The following is a 20901-nucleotide window of genomic DNA, read 5'->3' on the forward strand; positions in this document are numbered from 1 at the left end:
GTTTAATTCTGCCTTAGGCATGCAAAACTGGCTGGTTGACTCTTTGCAGCCCAATTTATCACACAAGTTCATTGTGTGGGGAAAGTAGGAAAAAGGAATATTGCCATGTTACCACCATAAATTATATATGAAAAATAAGGTGGATAATAATCTAAAAAAATGTCTTGGTCCAAGAAATGCAGGGAGGCTTTTTTAAATATTATTTTGATAAAAATGAATGTCAGTAGATACTTTAGATGACATCCAAACAAAGCAATTTTAAAAATTACTTAAGTATTACAAAATAAAATTCAACCTTAGTTGCTATAATGCTTAAATCCCCTTTGAAGAATAAGTTTCCTGTTACATCACTGAAAAACAAAAGACTGCTAAACTAACATTTAAATTCTTCAGTATTACGCTTTCATAGGAGCAGGTTTAGGAAACTAGAAATATTACATAAGATTATCATCTTACCTTTCAGAGAAGTGTCTGGAGATTTCAGTAATATATGCATGGAGAACAGTGCTGAACAGTGCTGAAGACTGGACATGAATAATATATACTGTTCAAAATTCCTAACTAAATTCAAGAGTTCTTGAAGTTAGTTCAAAAGTCTGTCTTATTGTCTTATAATATTCTCAGTCTCTACAAATCAGGCAAAATTACCTCCATAAACAGAATATGGCAAAAACAGCTAGCTTATTTGTTATTTATAGGATCCAGTAAAGGATCTACTGGATTACACAGAAAAAGTTTCAACTGTGTTTCTCAAATATTTTCTGAAAGTCATCACTGCAGCTGCAACAATGAACTATATGGTTTATTTATTAATAAACTATATGGTTTATTTATTCCTATTAAGGAATTTTTTTTAATGAAAACAGGTATTTTATTTCCAATTAGCTGCTTGGTTTTTTTTACATTTTAATTACATTATTTGCTTTCAGCTAACAAGTTTTTGTATTCAGTTTAGATTTTATTTTAAATAAGGCTTTAACTAGTAATAAGATTTTGTTTTCAATTTAGCTTTTATTAAACATTTAAAAATGGAAGCTATATCCTTCCTCCCCCTCTTTTAAATGTCTAAGTTGATGGCTTTCATTATGGCCAGTGAATTCTATCATTTTGGAATAAGGGGGAAATAGTTGAAGACATTTTCATTTTAAAAATCCATGTAGATTCCAAGTAACAATGCCAGAAAAATCCAAATAGTTTTTTGGTACCTTTCTTTTTAAATAAAAATCATATAATTTTCATAGAATATTTTTTTCAGACAGGTAACAATTTCTCCAGATCTAGTCTGGGTCCCAGATATGTTCATTATGAGCAAAGAAACTGACAAATACATTGAATCTTAGAATTAAGTCAAAGGATACACTCAATCTTAAATTCTTGTCTTCATATCTTTTTCTAAAATTATTGTGAGGGCTGGAAAAATTAAGGCCTGGGAAAAAGTTATCTATAAGGAGATATGATGTCAAAATAACATATAGTTTCATATGGTAGCATAGCATAAATGACATAATTATGATATACTGATTTTACAATATCTGATGTAAGGACATAATTTGCAGCATTTATATGATATAATGGTTGTCATTATTTACTCTTTTCATCTTCATGGATACCTAACTGTTTAAGAGCCATAACTCACAAATGTGTGTGATTTACAAAACACACACAGATGCAAACATTCATACTGTACTTAGCATTTTTATTTACTTTCTTTAAGCAAAACAAAACAAAACTTACAACAAGGCAATTGAAAGATGAAGAGTTACTGTAGATCCTGTCTTCCTCTAATTTTAATACAACATACCATTGTCAAGGCCAGGTAAGGTCCACAATGAAATCTAATCTGGTAAACTGTAGAATGTCTTTTAAATTATCACTAGTTCTGAATGAACATACACTCATTTCACAAATAATTGAATAAATAGTAATTGGGAAAGGAGAGAAAATATTAGGGCAAAATTTCAGGATAGAGCAATCACTCTATCATTTTTCTGGATGGACTTGGGCCTATCCACAATTTTGTCCTTCCTGTCCTGCCTGCTAGAAATACAAAGATATCACAAGTATCTTGCAAACACTCCTTTGCAGGTAGTAGAGACCAACAATACTGGCAAAAACGGTGTCAAATAGATGAGTGTAAGCAAAGCTCTTTTTAGCAGGTCAGAAACATTGGGACAGATGGTTTTGGTAGACAAACTATCTCCCTCTTCTCAGATGAGGGGGAAAATGGTAATCAGGCTGGGAAACATCACCGCAACCGCTGATATTTAAATCTTACTACAAATCATCTCTGATCCTTCTTGACTGAGCCCTAAATACATTATCAGAAAATGAGAGTGGATCAGCAGCTTCATTCACCTAACAGGGTAGCTCCCCCACCAGTTTCAACAAGGGACGCAAAGTTGATCAATCATGAACTCTGATTATTTATTGAATTTATACCCTGCTTTTCAGTTAAAAACAGTGGCTCTTAAGAAAAGCTTCTAGTTATAAATAGTGAAAACATATCCAGTTGTTTAAAAAGACCATTTAAAACATACTCCCCAGGCAGATGTCACCCGACCATAGATAGCACAACTCAACAATAATAACAGCTAAAAAGTCAATATCTGCCTAAAGAATTGTATGCTTGTTTGCCAGCCATACTGTAATCATATGTTTTTCAAACTATAACGGATAACAGGAGGAAGATAATCTAACATTCCTGGGTCTTTAATAGACCCATTAAAGTGCTCAGAGTCTGCCAAATGTCCAAAAACATAATGAAAAGCCCAAGGCTACACTATCCCCGTGTTTTACATGCATCTGAGTGAAGAACAAAGAAGAGAAAACTAAGAAATAAAATAATATTCAAGAAAAATCAGCACATGGCTATTATTTTAGAAATGCATATACGCATTTATAGGAAATGCACCTATGCTGGGAGAATCTGAGGCAACCTGGTCTTCACAGCTAAATTCAACCTTGATAAAAATAATTTTGAAAGGATTACTAAGAGCTGAGGGTCAGATCAGTAGCAATCTTGGCTAAACAAGAGAAAGCAGGACTTAGTTTGACAGCAGCTTGGGGTGGGGCATGCAGTGTGGTCTTTTTTAACTGCAGACAGAAGGCAGGCACTGATTAAAGCTCACAGAGTGACCTATATTTTGGAGAGCTTTTTTGTCCAAACTAAAATTACCATTGGTTAATGCTCTCTATTTACCATTTATTTGCAACCTGTGCAAAGAATGAGAGAAGAGAGACTAAATGATGCTAATTGTAACAAAGATTGTTAAAAGTAATGACCTCTCAGGAGTATAAGCACAAGAATACATAGAAGAATTGAATGTTGTATAAAGGAAATGTAAAGGCATCAACATCGCCACATCACCAAGCAAGAGTTTGTAGTAGATTTAATACAGAAGATTTGGATAGACAATTAGCAATGGATCTTAGTTAAAAGATTCATTATTAAGTTTAATGGAACACTAAGGTCAGAAAGAGGACTATCCAATATTAAATTAATAAAGGATATATCATCAAAACCAGGATAATCTGCAACTTCAGAGTGGGAACAAACAGGATACGAGACAATGTAAATTAGCATAACAATAAAAGATTATCGAATCAAATCAAATTCTAGGTCCACAGCCCTTTTTTAAAAAAAAAAAACAATGGAAAGATAATGTATAGATTTATCTATATCATTATGAAGAGGATGACTACCTTGCATGAAAAGGAATACTTTGCCTCAAGGATGAACAAGCTACAGGCTGTAACAGTCATCAGGCAGAACCAGGGAATTAGATGTCAATGAAACCAATATATCTTTGACCACAATCTGTTTTAGTTTATCGACTTTATGGTTTTAAAATAGTATTTTAATTAAAATACATGAATAATTGGGAAATTGGCTATTGTAAATCAATGTCAGCTTTTAGCAACAAAAATACTTCTGGGCCTCACATAATCCTGCTGTCAGCCTCAAAAGATAGGCCAGATCAGGAAGCTGACTCCATAGAAAGACTATAATAACAGAATCTTGCAATCTGACTGTACTTTTCCTCCCTTCTCTTTTATCTCCCAGGGCCAGAGAGAAGCCAGCCTGAGTCTCTTCTTAACTCTTCTCTTCCCTGGACTTCAGGAATGCTTCTGTTCTTTTTGTTCACATAACAAAAATTTCTGAATATTTGCTCCAAAGCCATTTTCATGCTTTGTCCACCTGCACAGGCATTTTTGGTAAAGAAAATGGCGGGTAATTTTAGCCTGCTGTTTTGTTTGGAAACAGTCCCACCTGCTCAGAAGTAAAACAGCAACACAAAAAGTAGAAGAGAACTATCTAGGGGACTAGAAGAGGGGATAGGGAAGATGAAAGCTTGCCTTCTGGTAACTGGGTGTTTTGTGACTGACTATGGCTACCATGGTAGCCATTTTGTGAGAGCATCTGTGACATCAGACTTCTAAATGTGTCCATTGGCATAAAAGAAGTTGTTTAATTTTGTCGCAGAGTCTTTATCCAAAAGATCTACTGTGTCCAAAAATCAGTTTGTGAAAAGTTATAGCATAAGAATCATTTGAATTTATAAGCCAGAATGTCCTAGGTAGAGACACAGCAGGTTTAAATCTTAGCAAAGCTATTGGCTTTATTCAAATCACAAAGGAAAAGGAAATATCTAAATCTGATATTTCCCTTACTTTTTCTTTCAGATTTATCATGACAGACATCTTATCTTACAGATTATTCCATGCTTTCTCTGAATGATTTGGTCCATTGTGCATACAATTGTTAATATAAATTAGGGAACTCTACTACTTTCTGGTAATTCTAAGTGTGTGCCTTAGACAATGTTGACCAGAGTGGTGAGAAATTGTCTATCTGCATTTACTCAGATTTATCTTTATTATTAGGGTAAGATTTTTTGTAAACATTGTATTAGCATGAGAGTTAATTACATAGGTGAAAAGAGGTAACATTACCAATAGACAACTCTCCTCCCATTTATATAGAAAGCACATAGGGAAAAAAGAACCAGAATTGCCCAAATTTGTTTATTATTTTCTCATCTGAAAGTAGGACACTCAGGAAATCACACCTAAGGCTCAATGCATGAGACCTAAATTTGGGCAGTTACTATTCTGATTAAATTTGACAAGTGCCCTTATAAATCTCTATCATAAATTTCTTTCTCTTCTGCCAACTCTAAATAACTTTTGGCAATTGCTCAAGAGAGACCTTTCTAATTGGATCCTCCAACTTCTGCAACATCTTTCCGAGCTAAAGCTCATCCCTGCTTTAATTGAATTTTCATCAGCTTTTTTACTTTGCTAAGTCTTTAGCCAAGAAGTTGGTATGGCCAAAAAAAAAAAAGAGGTATTGTTTTAATCAGCCAATTTCATTGATGTATTGATCTGTATTTTGAACATTTTAATACCTGTGTCATTGCTAATTTGTGGTATTACATTGCAATATCTTTGCATTGATTCTGCTAGCCAACTCTTTTCTACTTCCCAAAAACAGCTATTTTTGAATTGCCTTTGTCTATAGATTGTGGGCACAAAAGAAACAGGCCTGGCAATGGTTAGAAACATTAAGGGCCACTGCTACAGTATTCTTACAGTATAGGCTTATCACAATAAACCAGTGAGGCTGAATTGAAAGACAGAAGAAAGAAGCATGATGATAGGCGTTACAATACATGAGAAGAGTACTGATGGTGTTTAGCCATTGCAATATTAGACAAAGGATATAGCCAATCCTGGAAATTTAAACTGAAAATAAGTGATCTCAAGCCAAGAGAAACCGGAAATCAGAAAGATTCTTCAAACCACAACCATTTGTATCTTCAGGGACACCAAATTAATTGGAATATCAAAAGTAAATAAGTAATTAAGGACATTTGTATGGGATGACAGGATTGTTGGGTTGGAAACAGAAACCACCATTGACACCAACTCAACTTAGCTTCCAAGCCATCATTCAGAGTCTGATGGCATATCCAACATTCAGAGCCAGATTTTATGTTGCTTAGAGTAGATATACTAAAATACAACAATTTTCAACAATCCTGCTCCATCCTTTCCCCAGCCTGAGACCCTCCACAAGTTCTCAATCTACACCAGGCTGGGTGAGACACTTGGAAGGGATGCTTAGAAGAATGATAAGTTTGAACCCACTCTCTGTAGGAGTAAATAGAAAAATATTTTCCTCCTAAGACTGTGTATTCTTTGTGCATCTGGGATTTCAGGTCAGTGTAGAGCAGTGGGAGCAGTATGTATCTCAGATGTTTCAGTGATTAAAACTTTGCTCAATTACAGCTGCTCATTTTACCAGGAGATATTATCAAGCTGCAGACTTCTTGTTTATTAACTATAGTTAAGCAGATGCTCTCCAGGAAGTCAGTAGGAATGTAACTCAAAACAGCATATATTTTCTGCAAAGCAAATTTCTTGCACCCCAAAATTATAGTAGCTCAACACATATATACACATGGGAGGGAAATTACTCAAATCAAGTCAAATTAATCATTAGGACAGATTTTTCAGGAAAACTCCAGGAACAATAGCAAGTTATTTGAGGAATAGGAACAGATTATTTGCAAAAATGTACTGTCTTGACTATTGAACTAGGACATTGAGTATGCATATTTTTAACAGTTTGTGCATGGTCAAGGGCTGGAATCCTTAGAGAATTTAATATGAGGGAAGATTGGAATATCCGCTAAATCTCAACAGAATGTGTTTGCTTAAAACGTAGATGTTTCTAATTCTCATAGCTGAAAGGGACTGAAATTGGTTGAAAAAATATCTTCAAAGAGAAATAACTTTGAGGTGGGGGGTTCTGAACAGGATTTCCAGCATTGACTGGGTATTTCAGCACCTTGAATAGCTCCTTCCCTTGTTACACTTGATTGGCATATGCAGAATAAATTACATGAAATAAGCAAACTATTGCAACTTTGCTTTTTATATACCTGAATGGTTTAATTATTTGTTACAACTATTTTACTTTTAAAATGTTTCAGGCATTACATTACCAGAATATGGTTGAGTACATACTGCCCACTTGCTCTAAATACACACATAGAGAGAGATACACCCAGGAGGCAACGAAAAATTGTTGGGAAGATATGGTATAAGAACTTGTGGGCCAACCCCCCTCTCACCCTCTTTATCATGATACTACCAAATTCTTGTAGTCTTTGGTTGAATTCACCCTTGCTTTGAAAGAGATTTAAAATAAAAATGTGTTAAGTTAGTGTAATAAATTAAAGATTTTGCTAAATAAAAGGAGTGCGCTCTTATCTTGTTCCTGACAATTTGGAAAAAAGCATGCTTGTGAAAATGAGAGTTCAGCAGGCATGTGCATCCAATAATGGCTGCAAATAAAGACATACACACATATACGCACAGTACAACTAGATCAGGGATGTCAAACTACAGCCAGTGGGTCAGATGCATCATGTGCTGGCCCCACCCACCCCTGGTTTAGCGAAGGGGAAAATAGTCATGATACGTCACGTGACAATATGACACCGCAAGTTTGACTCCCCTGAACTAGATCTCACCCATTAAAAATGTAGTCACTTTTCATTAGAAATAAATTATGCTATATTCTTTGGTGTATCATCCCAAATAAATAGTCTCATTTTAGCACCAATTTAAAGTGCAATATAATAATCTGCTTTAGAGGCAAGGGCAAATAGGGGATCGTGTATGCCCAGAGCCTCTCAATAACCTTTGAATAACTTATCTCTTCATTACTACAAAACTTATACACAGTGGCCTATGGCTCTCTGAGCCCTGCATCAGCATTACTTATTTCATGGAATGCCAGTTTAAGTCACTCCTTCCTTCCTAGAAAAAATTTCCATTGTCCAATCTTCATTAGCTCACTGTTTCCTTTTTTTTTTTTTTGCCCCTGCCAACTTCTGATGGGCACTTCTATCCTTTTTTTCTAGGTTCTCCCAATCCAGCTGGGCTGCATCCAATTGTTGAACTGCAGTCACCATTTCCTGCAGCCAATGTCCAAAAATATAAACCATTATTTAACATTTGGCTGTCACCAGACTGGGACAAACTAGTTCAATCATTAGGCTAACTCTAAGCATTTGAATGAGTGGAATCAGTGCTTCTTTCTGGCTGGCCTGTTTTAGAAAAAGCATTGAAGAAAGATTTCTGAATGGTATGTTTCCAGTTCCTCATTAAGAAAACTCTCCTTCGAATCATACTTAGTCCCCAATAATTGCAAGACATGTTAGTCCAAGAGTCTTGACAAAAAGGTGGGAAGTATTTTCTATTAAGTTATTTGAGAATTGCCTTTTATTTCAATACTGACTACAACTGTAATGAGAGTTTCACACGCAATTCTTTGCTTTTTTTAAAAAAAAAATCACTTGATAAGTCATCAGATAGGAAGCTTGGTTTTGGCCTAGCTTGTAGTGTAAAATCAACCAACCATGACTAAGTTTAATAACCCAGAGTTAAGCAAGACATACAATGTATGAAATCAGTGTATGAAATCATCATCTAGGAGACTTGGTTTATACCACATGCTGTACCACAAACTACCCAGATCCTTTTTAGCACAATGTAGGTATTATAGAGTGCAGGTAAGAGCAGCATTTGGAGGGTAGTTAATCAACCAGGCTCAAGACAGTAATCTATGATGAACTACCATTTCTCTCCAGCCATTGGGCTCTATGGATCATTAGGCTCTATGCCTCAAAACTATTTCAGTTGTAGCTGACAGATCAGACGTGTTATATGCATAGCCAATTTCTCTGGAAAATGGTGAGTGGGAGGACGAAATTGGGGATATCAGCCTCATATAAGGCCAAATTTCAATTCTACCATAAGATCCCACTAAAGAACCAAAAGCGGAACTTTACCCAGAAAGCTTTTTCCCACGTTAGCAGATAAAATGAGGGAAGGAACCAAGTAACTGTAGTACAGATTTTGTTTCCTACAGTTCAGATAATTTGTGTGACTGGACAATTCTGTGTAAAAGCATTGATTCTTTTAAGATATAGCTATAGGAATATCATAAGAATATTGACTTGTTACTGGTTTTTCCATCTTGGCTATTGTTAGCCCATGGGGCATCAAGCAGCTTGAAGTCCATCAAAGACAGGCCTAAAAGTAACTCATAATACATTCAATATATGATACCAGCTTCATTCCTGTAGATTGTGGGAGTAGCATTTTTTAAAAAAATATTTTAATATTTTTCTCTTTTCTCAAGGACAGGAGGAACAAAATTCTTGTTGCTTTATGGATAAACCAACAGCAAGAGCCCAGCAATTTTTTTTCTGACAAATGCAAAACTGCAAATGTTTCCATGTAAAAATGTGCATATTTAGACATCAGATGCTTCATTTGAAAAGGAAATAAGTGCCACTGGACTTTGTCATTGGTTCAAAAGTCAGAATAAAATCACAGATAGAAATGCATTTGGGAGATACATAATTATACATTATGGCTCATATAATGCATTAACAGCTGGGAGATAGAACAGACTGATCTCTGCCAAACTGGAAGCAAGAACCAGTACCTAGTGAGCATGCGCAAAGTGCAATTGTTTAATTACCAGTTAGTCGTAAATATCAGCTTGTTGCTGCAAGTTGTTTGTATTCAGGCAAACTTTTAAAGATGAATGGGTATAATTTTTAGGGTTATTCTAATTTGTTTTCAGTTTAACGGATGTTTCACATAGGCACAGAAATGCTTTCCATTCTGCACTGGACATCTTGCTACAAACTGTTATCTCTAAAAATTAAATTACTGGGAAAGGAAGAATGTATAGGGAATAAGCAAACAAAACTAAGGGTGATAGATGGAAAAGTACAGAAACAGGGCTCCCAGGCCTCTGCATCAGTGGAGACAGAAATTATACATGATTTCTGATCAGAACTGGTGACATGTTGCAACCGAAAGAATGACGCATAGATTGGGAGATGCCCAAATCTAATCTTAGACATAAACTCAATGGCTGCATTCACATATTACAATAAGCCTTGGCCTACTTAAATGTAGTTTTATTGAATAAATCACAATTGGCTGAGCTCATAAGCCCCTTTCAGTCCAGGACCAAACCAATCACTCATCTCTTACTGCAGAAGGGAAATTCAGTCTGATAGCTTAGAATTCAACTGAATACTTTTACTAAGGATTCCACTATGGATGCGATGTGTATTGTGGAAACACAGAAAGAAATTGTGATCACCTCCCCACAGTATTATTTGAGAAAATTGGCTTCCCTTATACTGAAGCATCACTTAACTCTTCACTTTTAGATTGCATTGCAGGTAGTCCTCAACTTATGACCACAATTGAGTCCAAAATTTCTGTTGTTAAGTGACACATTTGTTAAGTGAGTTTTGCCCCATTTTACAATCTTTCTTGCCACTGTTAAGTGAATAATTGAAGTTGACTAGTCACCCAGCTGTTAAGTGAATCAGGCTTCCTTATTGACTTTGCTTGTCAGAATGTCGCAAAAGGGATCACATGATCCCAGGAGATTGCAACCGTCATAAATGCAAGTCAGTTGTCAAGCATTTGAATTTTGATCACATGATGATGGGGATGCTGCAAAGGTCATAACTGTGAAAAATGGTCATAAGTCACTTTTTCAGTGCTGTTATAACTAGTCACTAAATGAACTGTTGTAAGTCGAGAACTTTCTGAATTCATTTTCATTGGGAATCGTTGAAAGTACAGAAAATTCTAGACATCTAGATTTATTCTAGGATTCAGAGTCAGTTTAGATGGCCTACTAATCTCACAGACACCCTGTGTGAATCAAGACTGTAGCACAGAAAACACCAAGCATTTCTCAAAGCTGTACTTCGTTGAGAAAAATCAGCAGGGAATTAATAAATTATTTTTCAAGGAACCTTATTTACTGTTAACCAAACATCTCACTGGAGGTACTCTTGGCAATATTCCAATAATTCCACTAAAATTGTTAAAATTGCTTAAAAACAATTTTTCTTGTTTTCTTGTTTTCACATTTTAACTTGAAACTTTCTGAAAATAAAACAAACTTTTAAAATAAATATTTTACAAGTAAGTGACCAGATTTTTAAAAAGATACATATATTAGATATGTGTTAAGTTTATTAGACAACCAAAAAAAACCAAAAATTGTACACATTAAAATAAAGCAAAACATAATTCATTGCAATTTCAAAATGTACATCTTTTTCCAAAGATCTCAAGTTTGTGTGTATGGTATGAATTTGTTCCCATTTCTCTTCATCCCCATCTTGGTTTTACAACAGCCCTCCAGGCTAGCCAGTCGACATCATAGTAAATTTCTTGGATAAATGGAGATTTGAATTTGAGTTAAAAAACTTAGTCCCTCTTTGAGGGAGATGGGTGGTACAAAAATGTGAAAAATAAATAAAAATAAAATAGTCTGACATACCAACCATTTTATCCCATTGCCTCTGTGTATGTGTATATTGTGCTCTGTGTATGAAGCACAATAAATAAGGATTCTATAATGTTTTATTCTTATTGCTCAAATCCATTGAATTAATCCATAAAATCAAATTGAACTCCATTTATCTTGTCATAATTGGATAATGTAATAATAAAGTAATAATCCTCCCTATTTCATTCTTAAACTCTAGGATTTAAATGTCATTTCTAGGGACATATGTTTTGGTGATAGTTTTTCAAGGGTTCAGACTTCCAAAAATCACAAGGCAACTTATATACTGTAAATATTCATAAGCTCCATAAACTCAAATGCTGATCCAATTCATCAAAGCACTGTTCAACCTCCATCGCTCCAAATCCAAATTATCTCAACCCCACATCTTGAACAATTCAACTCTTTTCCACAGCAGAACCGCCCAAATCCTGTAAATCTTCATCTATTGTATGCTCCTATTGTCCTACACTTTAACTCTATGTAGGCTTTTCTGACTAATCATGTGCCTAATTACCCCCAATACAAATATCCATTGCACTCCATTTGATAAAATTTTGTGTACTACAGAGCTGGTTTTGCACATTGGTTTGTTGCAAAGATCGTTTTTTTGAAAATACAATGACTCAGTATGAAGAAGACAGTCTTAGACTATGGTTTATAACATCATGGCTGCATCCACATTAAGCCCCAAACTATTAAACCATATAATTTTTTTAATGATACGCACTACCCAACCACATAAAACCCTGTTTATATTATGCCATCAATTCCCATTGCCTTTTGAAACTCAATTTGTCACTTGATTCTTGTTCTGTCCTCACATACAGCTGCCCAGCAGGTGACACAAAGGTCCAGCAACACCCAGCCCTGGATTTTAACTTTATAATCTACACATTTTCTCTACCTGTTCTATGGGATTGGTTCTAGCCCATCACAGCCTCTACCAAAAAAAAAAGGCTAGTCTTTAGAGAGTAAAATTAAAGTTTAAAATATCAAAAATTAAAATGAAGCTTATTTTTAAAGGCACCCAGTACTCTTTTGTTGTCTTTTCTGTATATCCAGAAATACTTTATTCCTCAGAATAGCTCCACCTTAGATCTTCAGCACCTCTATCAGGTTCCGTAGCTGAAAGCACCGAGTAGCACACACCTCTGGCGCCCAAAAGAACCACCGCCTTTGCCCAGTATTTACCCGAGGAGGTCTCCATCCTGCACATCCAGTGCAGGCTGGTGACCCACAGATGTTTCACAATCCCAAGTCACCAAATGCCATCCCCTACCCTCTTCCCTGAAAGCTTTGTTCTCATCCATCCCCAGGCATCTCCACCGAAGCCGCCTTTGCCCGCTTTCGCTCCACACGGTCGCATCCCACTTCCCACACCCCTGGTGACTGAGGCTGCAGCCCTGCCTCGGGCACTTTTGCTATCAGCCAGCGCCTCAGCACACGTTCTCTCCCCCCACCCCCAAAAAGCTCCGCTATTGCCATTAAAGTCTCACCTCGACGTCCATCCAGACCAGACGCACCGTACCCACTGAAGTCATCACCCCTCCACTTCTTCCCGTACGCGCCCTCCCTATGGCAAACACAGCCCTCTCCTCTCAAATAAGGACAGCAGAAGCGCCACGCCCTGATGCCAGCTGCTTTCCCCAGAAGCTACGCTGCCCCCTTACCTCTTCCATGCTAAACCCCTCGCGGTCTCCAAAGGGCGGCGCAGGGTGATCCATAGGGAGTATCTCCGGTAGAGCTGACGGTAGCAGCGGGCACAGCTGCAGAGCGCACGACCTAGCCCTTTGCTTGCCTGCCTCCACCCAGCGGCCCCTCCCTGCTCGCTCCTTCCCCGTAGTCATCCAAAGGCACAGCCTGTAGTGGATCATGTGAGACTCCTGTCTCTTTTGCACGTTGGGGAAAGAGGGGGGCGCGGAGAGGCTGGGAAGGAGGGAAAGAAAGAAAGAACGGGAGTGCCTTCGCCACCACTTGCGTGATGCAACGTTCTCCTCCTCTGCCAATCTATAGAGAAAATTGGATAGTCAAAGCCCCTCCCTTAGCAACCCGTGAAGCTGTTACCAGCTTGTCCCACCCTTCATTAAAAAAAACTGGAGTATGGGGCGGGGGGAGGGGGTGCGAGGAATTACACAAGGAATTATAGATTCTTGCTATAGCCTGACGCAACAGCTCCTTTTCTAGCCATCACTTCGCTAACCCATGTGTATTTCAATTCTCTGCGTGCGCACACATCTTTGAAAATATAGAGAAATGGTTTTCTGTGATGGCTCCCGGCCACTCCCTTAGCAACCTTTAACGCAGTTATGCCCCATTCCGTAAAATGTTAGGAAAGCTTAAGATGAGAAGGGCTTACCTATTGCTAGTTTGCTTTCCTCCCGAAAGGCATAGTTAGCATCCTTGCTCCAGTATAGCCTTTGTTTAGAGACAACCCCCACCCTTTTATAAACATGCTTTAATTTGGAATACATCACACAGAAATTTAGAGAAAACATTCCAGTATTTGTGCAGACCTGGGAGGAATGATATGTTCCCTTATTCTTCTCTCCCAGTAGCTCTTATTATGATCCTTCCCTGTCTCCTGCTCCCTCCTTAAAATGGTTTACAACTCCAGTATCTGCCCACCACCAATAATTGGCAGTTATATCCTTTGAAGTCCAATAGAATTGCCACAAAGCCCATAGATTTTATTCCCCATTTCCATTTTTTTTAAAGTACCATTCAATTTCTTTTCTGCAAATCTGGATGGAACATAAAACCTTTGATATTTGGATGACGAGCAGAAAGACCAAAAAAAAAAACCAATTCCCAAGGGATAAGCATTTCCATATAGCCAAATTCATACAAATCAACACTGAGAAGACATTCAACCATCAATATGATCTTGAAGTATCTGTTTTGGGGAGGGAAAGCAAGACAATTTGGAAGAAAAATCTACTGAAAGCACAACCTGCCCGTCTTCATGTTTTTCAGAATTCTGAACAAAGAATGTGGGAAATTAGTACTATGAAGAGAATTTCAGAATTTTAAAGCAAGTGTTTCATGTAGTGATCCGGAATTATAATAAATAGATCTCATAAAGCAGCTTTTATCAATCTCATCAATTTTAAGACATGTGGACTTCAACTCCCAAAATTCCCCAGCCAGGGTCCTTGCAGTTCTGCAAATATTTCTCAAATAGCAATGACCTCCTTGTCATTGCTATTGGATGTCTATAGCCATTGGCCTCATGAAGTAAACATCACCTCCCACCACATCCATGGAATCTTTCAAAATAAATTTATCTAGTGTTAAAAATTGGGTCCATGCTTAATAAAGAAGAGAATAGAAGGGGGAAATGCTTGGGATCTCAGATTATTGGAAAGAGGGCCCAGAAAGAGAGAATGATCTGTCTGGGTAGGAATTTATGCCCTTGGTAATTTGAATAAAATCATCCCCTCCTGTCTGTGTGTCCTATAGCTGAAGCTAAATGCAGGTGGCTTTACATCTATCCAGCACTGGAAAAAGTTGTCTTTCTTAGATCTGAAATGTCCTTTCCTTCTAAAGTGGGAAACTATATGCCCCTTTGAATTTGCAAATCTTCCCAATTTATTTTCCAGCAGTGCAGTCATGCTGATAAATTGCCAACTAAATGTTCCATGGCTTCAACAGAGAAGTCAGCTCTTAAAGCAGTCTAATCGAATCATTGCTCAAATAGGACACTCATTCACCTGTGCAAATTCTATTAGTTGCATTCATGTAGGTGTTTCAGCTGTGGTTTGTGGAATCAAGTCTGCACGTAATACTTAAATCAGATTAGATGGATACATACCTCAAGCTAAGTCAAAACTATAGGTACCACATTACAAATTAGCTGTATCTATATGTGAATCTAACAATTATTTACTGGAAGTTATTTTTCTAGCTGGTGTAAATGATAAGGTAACACCTGGTTTGGCATCTGCATGTGTGAGAAAAAAGAAGGGATAGATGAGAGGTATCACCTAGAAGAAATAATCTTTGCCCAGAAACTACATTTCCTTAATCCAGAAGCAATCAACTTTTCAGGAGGCCCAAGGGCACAGAAAGGCATTGTTATGCCACCAAAGTGAGTGGGACTAGAATTTCTAAAATGTTTTCCAGATGTGGTTCAGTTTTTGTTAATTTAGAGACAATTTCCAGTGTCCTTAGCCCATTCACTGTCTGTGCTGGTTAGTTATGTTGAAAATTATAGAACTAGAAAGAATTAAATAAGGATGGCCACCTTCATCTATGCTTAGTATCATGTTCAGAATGCAGAATAAATACAATCCCACCCTCTCTCTCCTAAGTGTGTGTGTGTGCATGTATGTCAATGTGTAAATCTCAGGCTTGGGTGTTTGAGGATTTTGTGCAGTATCTTCCTTGTCCTAACATTGCTTTCGTGTAGACAGAGAGTTCTGATCAGAAGTTGTACTCAGCAGGTTCTGACCAGTTCTGGAGAACTAGTAGTGGAAATTTTGAGTAGTTCGGAGAATACCTCCTCTGACTGGCCCCGCCTCATCTATTCACTGCCCTCTGAGCCCCAGCTGATCGGCTGGGTCTTCTTTTGTTGCCCTGCACAGGAGAACGGAGCTGGAAAGCAGGTCAGTGGGATGGGGAAGGAATGGAGATTTTGCAGTATCCTTCCCCTGCAACGCCCACCAAGCCACGCCCACAGAACCGGTAGTAAAAATATTTGAAAATGTTCTGATGTTTCTGGAATCTATTAAAGCCAGTCTCTGAACTTAGGAATCACACTTAGGAATGGTCCCCCACTTAAACCACCTTTGTCTTTTCTTTCTACATGCTCTCTAGTTCCTCCTTCGATACTTCTCCAGCTTCTCATATAAGCATCTGTATATTCGCAGAACATGAAAGGATCACCTGTAAAACAGATAATGTTGACCTACCCTCTGGGAGCAGTTTCAAGGCCCATGTAGATCAAAGGCTGTCAACAACTTACATTGTAAATTAACTACAATTAATAACCTGCAAAAGACCTTTAAGCCTGCACCACTGAAGATAGCAAAGCTTTCTTTTGAGGGCAATCAATTGCATTTTTGAAGTAATCAATTTCAAAAGCTGGAGCTGCTATTAAAAATGAACAATAAATTTAAGTCTGCTCTCTAATGGCACTCCTAGGCCATGCTGACCTGTCCATAATATTCCTCTTTGATTGGTTACATCAAACTGGTTATTTTCATTCTCAATCTTGTCTATTGTTAAATAATAATAAAAATTAATTACATAACCCATACCATGTAGAAGTATATATTTGTATATAATAGTCATATGAAATGTAAAGCCTGCCTTGATTCAGGTGGACTTCTAGTGATTTCATGTCCATGCAGAGTTTTGTTTTTGCAAGATGTATATATTTTATTCTACTTTTTTAAATGCAGAAATCTGCCAATTCCAAGTGTAAGCAATTCTCCCTTTTCCTGGAACTCCATATCTTAATATTTGTCAGATTCCATTATCTTATTCCAGAGTTTTTCTCTTGTGGCTGTATCTAGACAATATAAAATATTTTCTTGCCAATATGTTGAACCTACTGGAACTTTATTTTCACCATGATTCTATGATGGTAGCAGATCTCAGGGATTTCATTTAATCCAAGGTACATTTTCTCAACTCCCTTTGTCTAAGCAGTAAAACTTTAGATGAAGATAATACTGAAGAGTTACCTGTCATTATTTAGCAATTCAGCAATTGAACAAATACTAAGCTTCCAAAATTCCTGAATAACTATGAAGAAATAAACTATGTTTATTTCTTCATAGTTATTCAAATATTTAATGACCTGCCAAACTATGATTAAAGTAAGCAAAAGTAACATAACATACCGGACCGGTGCTCAATTGCTGAATGAGTTTAAAGCCATATTAGTTGTCTTCCAATATCCTTATGAGTTAGCTAAAAGGAGAAAAAAACCTATAGGATGGGACACACTCTTGATGGAAACCCCAAACTAGCCTTTCAGATGTATATCCTGTCTCCTTTCAAATTAGCCAGTTGGGAGCAGATGTCATGGTACATCAATATTGGGATATTCCCTAAGCCAGGCATGTTGATCTTCCCAAATGATGCTTTATTAAGCAATGCTATGAACTCTCAAAGCCATGTCCTCTGATTCATCAGACCCTTGCAAAAGAAACAGGACCACAGCAAAACATTTTACTTTGTGCATCAGTCCATCATAAATACTTATCATTTTTTAAAAATTTTGCTGAAAAATTAGTATTGTTTCATGTATCAATTTTTACATTACTACAAGTAATTTTGAAAAATATCAATACAATCCTGGTTAACACCCACAGTATTTATATTTTTGTTTTTTAAAAAAGCATTCCCTATGTATAATAAAAATAGTACATCATATCATATATCATAAACTTTAGATATAGATATAGGTATATAACAGTTTTTTCCCAAAGGACCTAGTTTCAAACATTGTCTTATGCCACAATGTTTGGATTTAAGAAACCCAAAACTAAACTCTTCAAATTAATGGTGATGAATGAAATCTTTTCACTTCTTTGCTCACCCCCTATATCGGGAAGTGGCTTTTACAACACCTGCACTTTATTATTTTTTGTTTTTTAATTTCTCTTATAGTTATTATAATCTCCCAGCATAGCAGACTGGAACCAGCCTTATGGTTCTGTATGTACATCTCAAAGAATTTTATTTATTTATTTATTCTACCTTTATTATTTTTACAAATAACCCAATGTGGCAGATATATCCAACACACCTTTTCCTTTCTATGTTCCCCATAACAACAATCCTGTGAGGTGAGTTGGGTTGAAAGAGAGTAACTGGCTCAATGTCACCCAGCTGGCTTTTATGGGTAAGGTGCAACTAGAATTCATGGTTTCCCACTTGGTGCTTTAACCATTAGATCAAATTGACTCTCTTATAAATCTATTTATTATATGTACATTTATTCTATCTACCTATCTTTCTATCTATCATCTATCTATCATCTAGTTATCATCTAGTTATCTAGCTATCATTTATCTATCTAAAATATATAATAAATCTCTTATAGAAGGATTGAGGGTCCAATTTTAAACTGTTATGTCATCTTGTATTCTGTGCATTTATCCAATACTAACATTGTCTCTGCAAATTTATGTCCAGTTAAAAGGAGAATCATAAGGAACATTGCTAAGAAGACATACTTCAATTGAGTCTCATGGAAAATATGCTAAAACAAAAATGGCAGATATTTCTGGCTCAAATTAATGTTGGATTTGGGTTTTTGAAAAGCTCAAGAATATGTTTGGTAAACAGATTAAAGCTACCATATTCTTCACACTTAGCTGCGATAAAGGCACATTAATGCATTGGTTTGCTTCATACGCTACAGGAAATTGGCTTGGTTCATACCCTACAGGAAATAACAGCCTGTTCACACAGCATAATAAGTCAGCTTGTTGACTAAGATACAGTATTCAATCAATGAATGGAGTCCTAATAGCTAAACCAGTCATAGCCAAATGAATGTAGACAGTTCATCCCTCTGTTAGTTAGTATCTGGGCATCTTCCGCATTATCTCTCCAGTAGATATTTCATAGCAGAGATGCAGCTTCCAGAGTTGGCTTGTGTTTACATTTGCTCCTTCACCTGCTTAGTTGTTTGGAACAGTAACAGCTCGCAAAAGGATTAATGGTAAAATGAGGGTTAAGACACTTTTCACAAATTAATTTGCTTTCTGGGATTAGATTATTCAGTAAACAATAATAAGTTTGGTTTATTGTCAAAGCTAGATAATTGTAATTTACTCAGTAAAAAGTGTTTAAAAAGCCACAATTAAGCACAATCATGTTATGCCACAACATTGAAATATATGCAAGTTGCTTACTTTAAATTTATGGGCCTCTTATTGGTTGTACTTGAATATTATTAAACATGCTCTTTCTTTCTAGACTATAAAATGCTACCTAACCTTCTAGGCTAGAAAATGTAAAAAACACAATATTGGCAAAGAGGACAATTCATTAATATAAAACAGGATCTTAGGATAGAAATAATTCAGGAGCAAGAAAAGTCTAGCTAGAGGTACGTACAACAACTATGAAGACAACAAGGATAGTTTGAGCAAAGGTACATTTTAGGATGGAACAAAGTAGCCATCATGAAAATATCAAACAATGTGCATGCATTTGCACAAATGCGTATTTATGATATATTATTACATACCGTGTTTCTCATATAATAGGGCTGGGTTTTATTTATTTTTTGAGCCCCGAAAAATGGCTAGGCCGTCTTTTTGTGGGTGACTTAATTCCCCCCTTGCATCTTCGGGCGGGCGGGCAGCGATGGCTTGGATGTTGACTTCGGCGTTGGTAGGGCACTTCATATTGGGGTCAATGCAGGCAGCACCATATCCGGGTGTGCAACAAAAGTACTTCCTAACGGCAAGCCCCCCCCACGATTCCCCCCCCCATTTCGCATGTTTTAATATAGGCCTTAATTTGGGGGGGAGGGGCTTAATTTCATTTCATGCCTATAAAACATGCTGGGACTTCCTATTGGGGGAGGCCATATTGTTGGAGAAACAGGGTATTATTATTTGGAAAACATATTCTTCCTATAAAAGAAAGTGTGTGTGTGTCTTCAAGGATACCACTGCATCCAGAATTGTCTCCCCAAAACTAAGGCATATAGGCCACCTTACATTGGATTGCCAAACAAAAAGAGACCATAGGTCAGAAGCAGTTCAGAAGACTCTGCATGCTATTAGTAGATACTGTCATATATTGGAAGTGTGACAAGGATAGATTAGAGGCTGGGGATTGGAAAAGTTGTCTTAGAGGACTGAATTCCATATGTTAGTTTGAACTTGTCATCCCTATCTCATGCACTGTGGATCCCTAAAATACAGACTATTGCTTGATTAAACTTTGGTAAGAATCCATGTCTGTCTGCAGCAGTACAACAGGGCAACTATTATGAAGTAGTATATAGATCATAAAGCAGATGGGGCCTCTTTATCTGAATGGAGACCAAAGAATGCAGCTTTGTGTCTCCAAGCTTACAAGGCTGTGAACCTCTCCAGGAAACAAGTGGATGGAGTCAGGGAATGATGGGAGAAGAAGGGGGTTGGTGATAGAAACTTAGCTGCTTATTTAGATGCTATGGGAAGTTAAAAAGTAGAGATCTGAAGCAGCCAACCATGTTTTTCAGGGCTGGGGGCGGGAGATTGTACTTTGGGGAACAAGGGTGGGTGTTGAAAAAAAAGGCATTATTGTGTTAGTGAGGAAAGAAGGCACAAGGGAGGCTGGAATTCAGAACAGGCTAGAAAGCTACAATTATTCACTGATGTTTGTTAGAAAGGCACAATGAAGGTAAAGGGATCTTAGCAGCAGCAGCACTTGATTTTCCTGCCAAAGAAACTGCACTACGGTATATTGTTAGCTCCTGCCTCACCATTGCCACTTTCCTAGGACACAATTGGGGTGATGAGTTGTAACATCCA

The 20901-nt window shown here is 37.0% G+C and overlaps 1 protein-coding gene across 2 annotated transcripts in view; it reads right to left on the reverse strand.

The window, feature by feature from the left end:
* The window catches only part of ARHGAP23 (Rho GTPase activating protein 23), a 201768-nt gene extending 188552 nt beyond the window's left edge, over positions 1–13216 (reverse strand). Inside the window, exon 1 of one of the 2 annotated variants that reach the window (XM_087946482.1) lies at positions 13084–13216. In XM_087946482.1, the coding sequence (XP_087802608.1) occupies positions 13084–13137 (54 nt within the window). In that variant the 5' untranslated portion in view covers positions 13138–13216. Of the gene's footprint in view, positions 1–12909; positions 12976–13083 lie in introns of those variants that run through there. The other variant, XM_087946483.1, reaches the window with a different exon arrangement.
* Positions 13217–20901: the final 7685 nt, after the last annotated feature.

This window comes from Notechis scutatus, chromosome Z, assembly GCF_049901735.1.
Source record: "Notechis scutatus isolate UNSWTSFEM ecotype Mainland chromosome Z, rNotScu1.2, whole genome shotgun sequence".
Classification (NCBI taxonomy): domain Eukaryota; kingdom Metazoa; phylum Chordata; class Lepidosauria; order Squamata; family Elapidae; genus Notechis; species Notechis scutatus.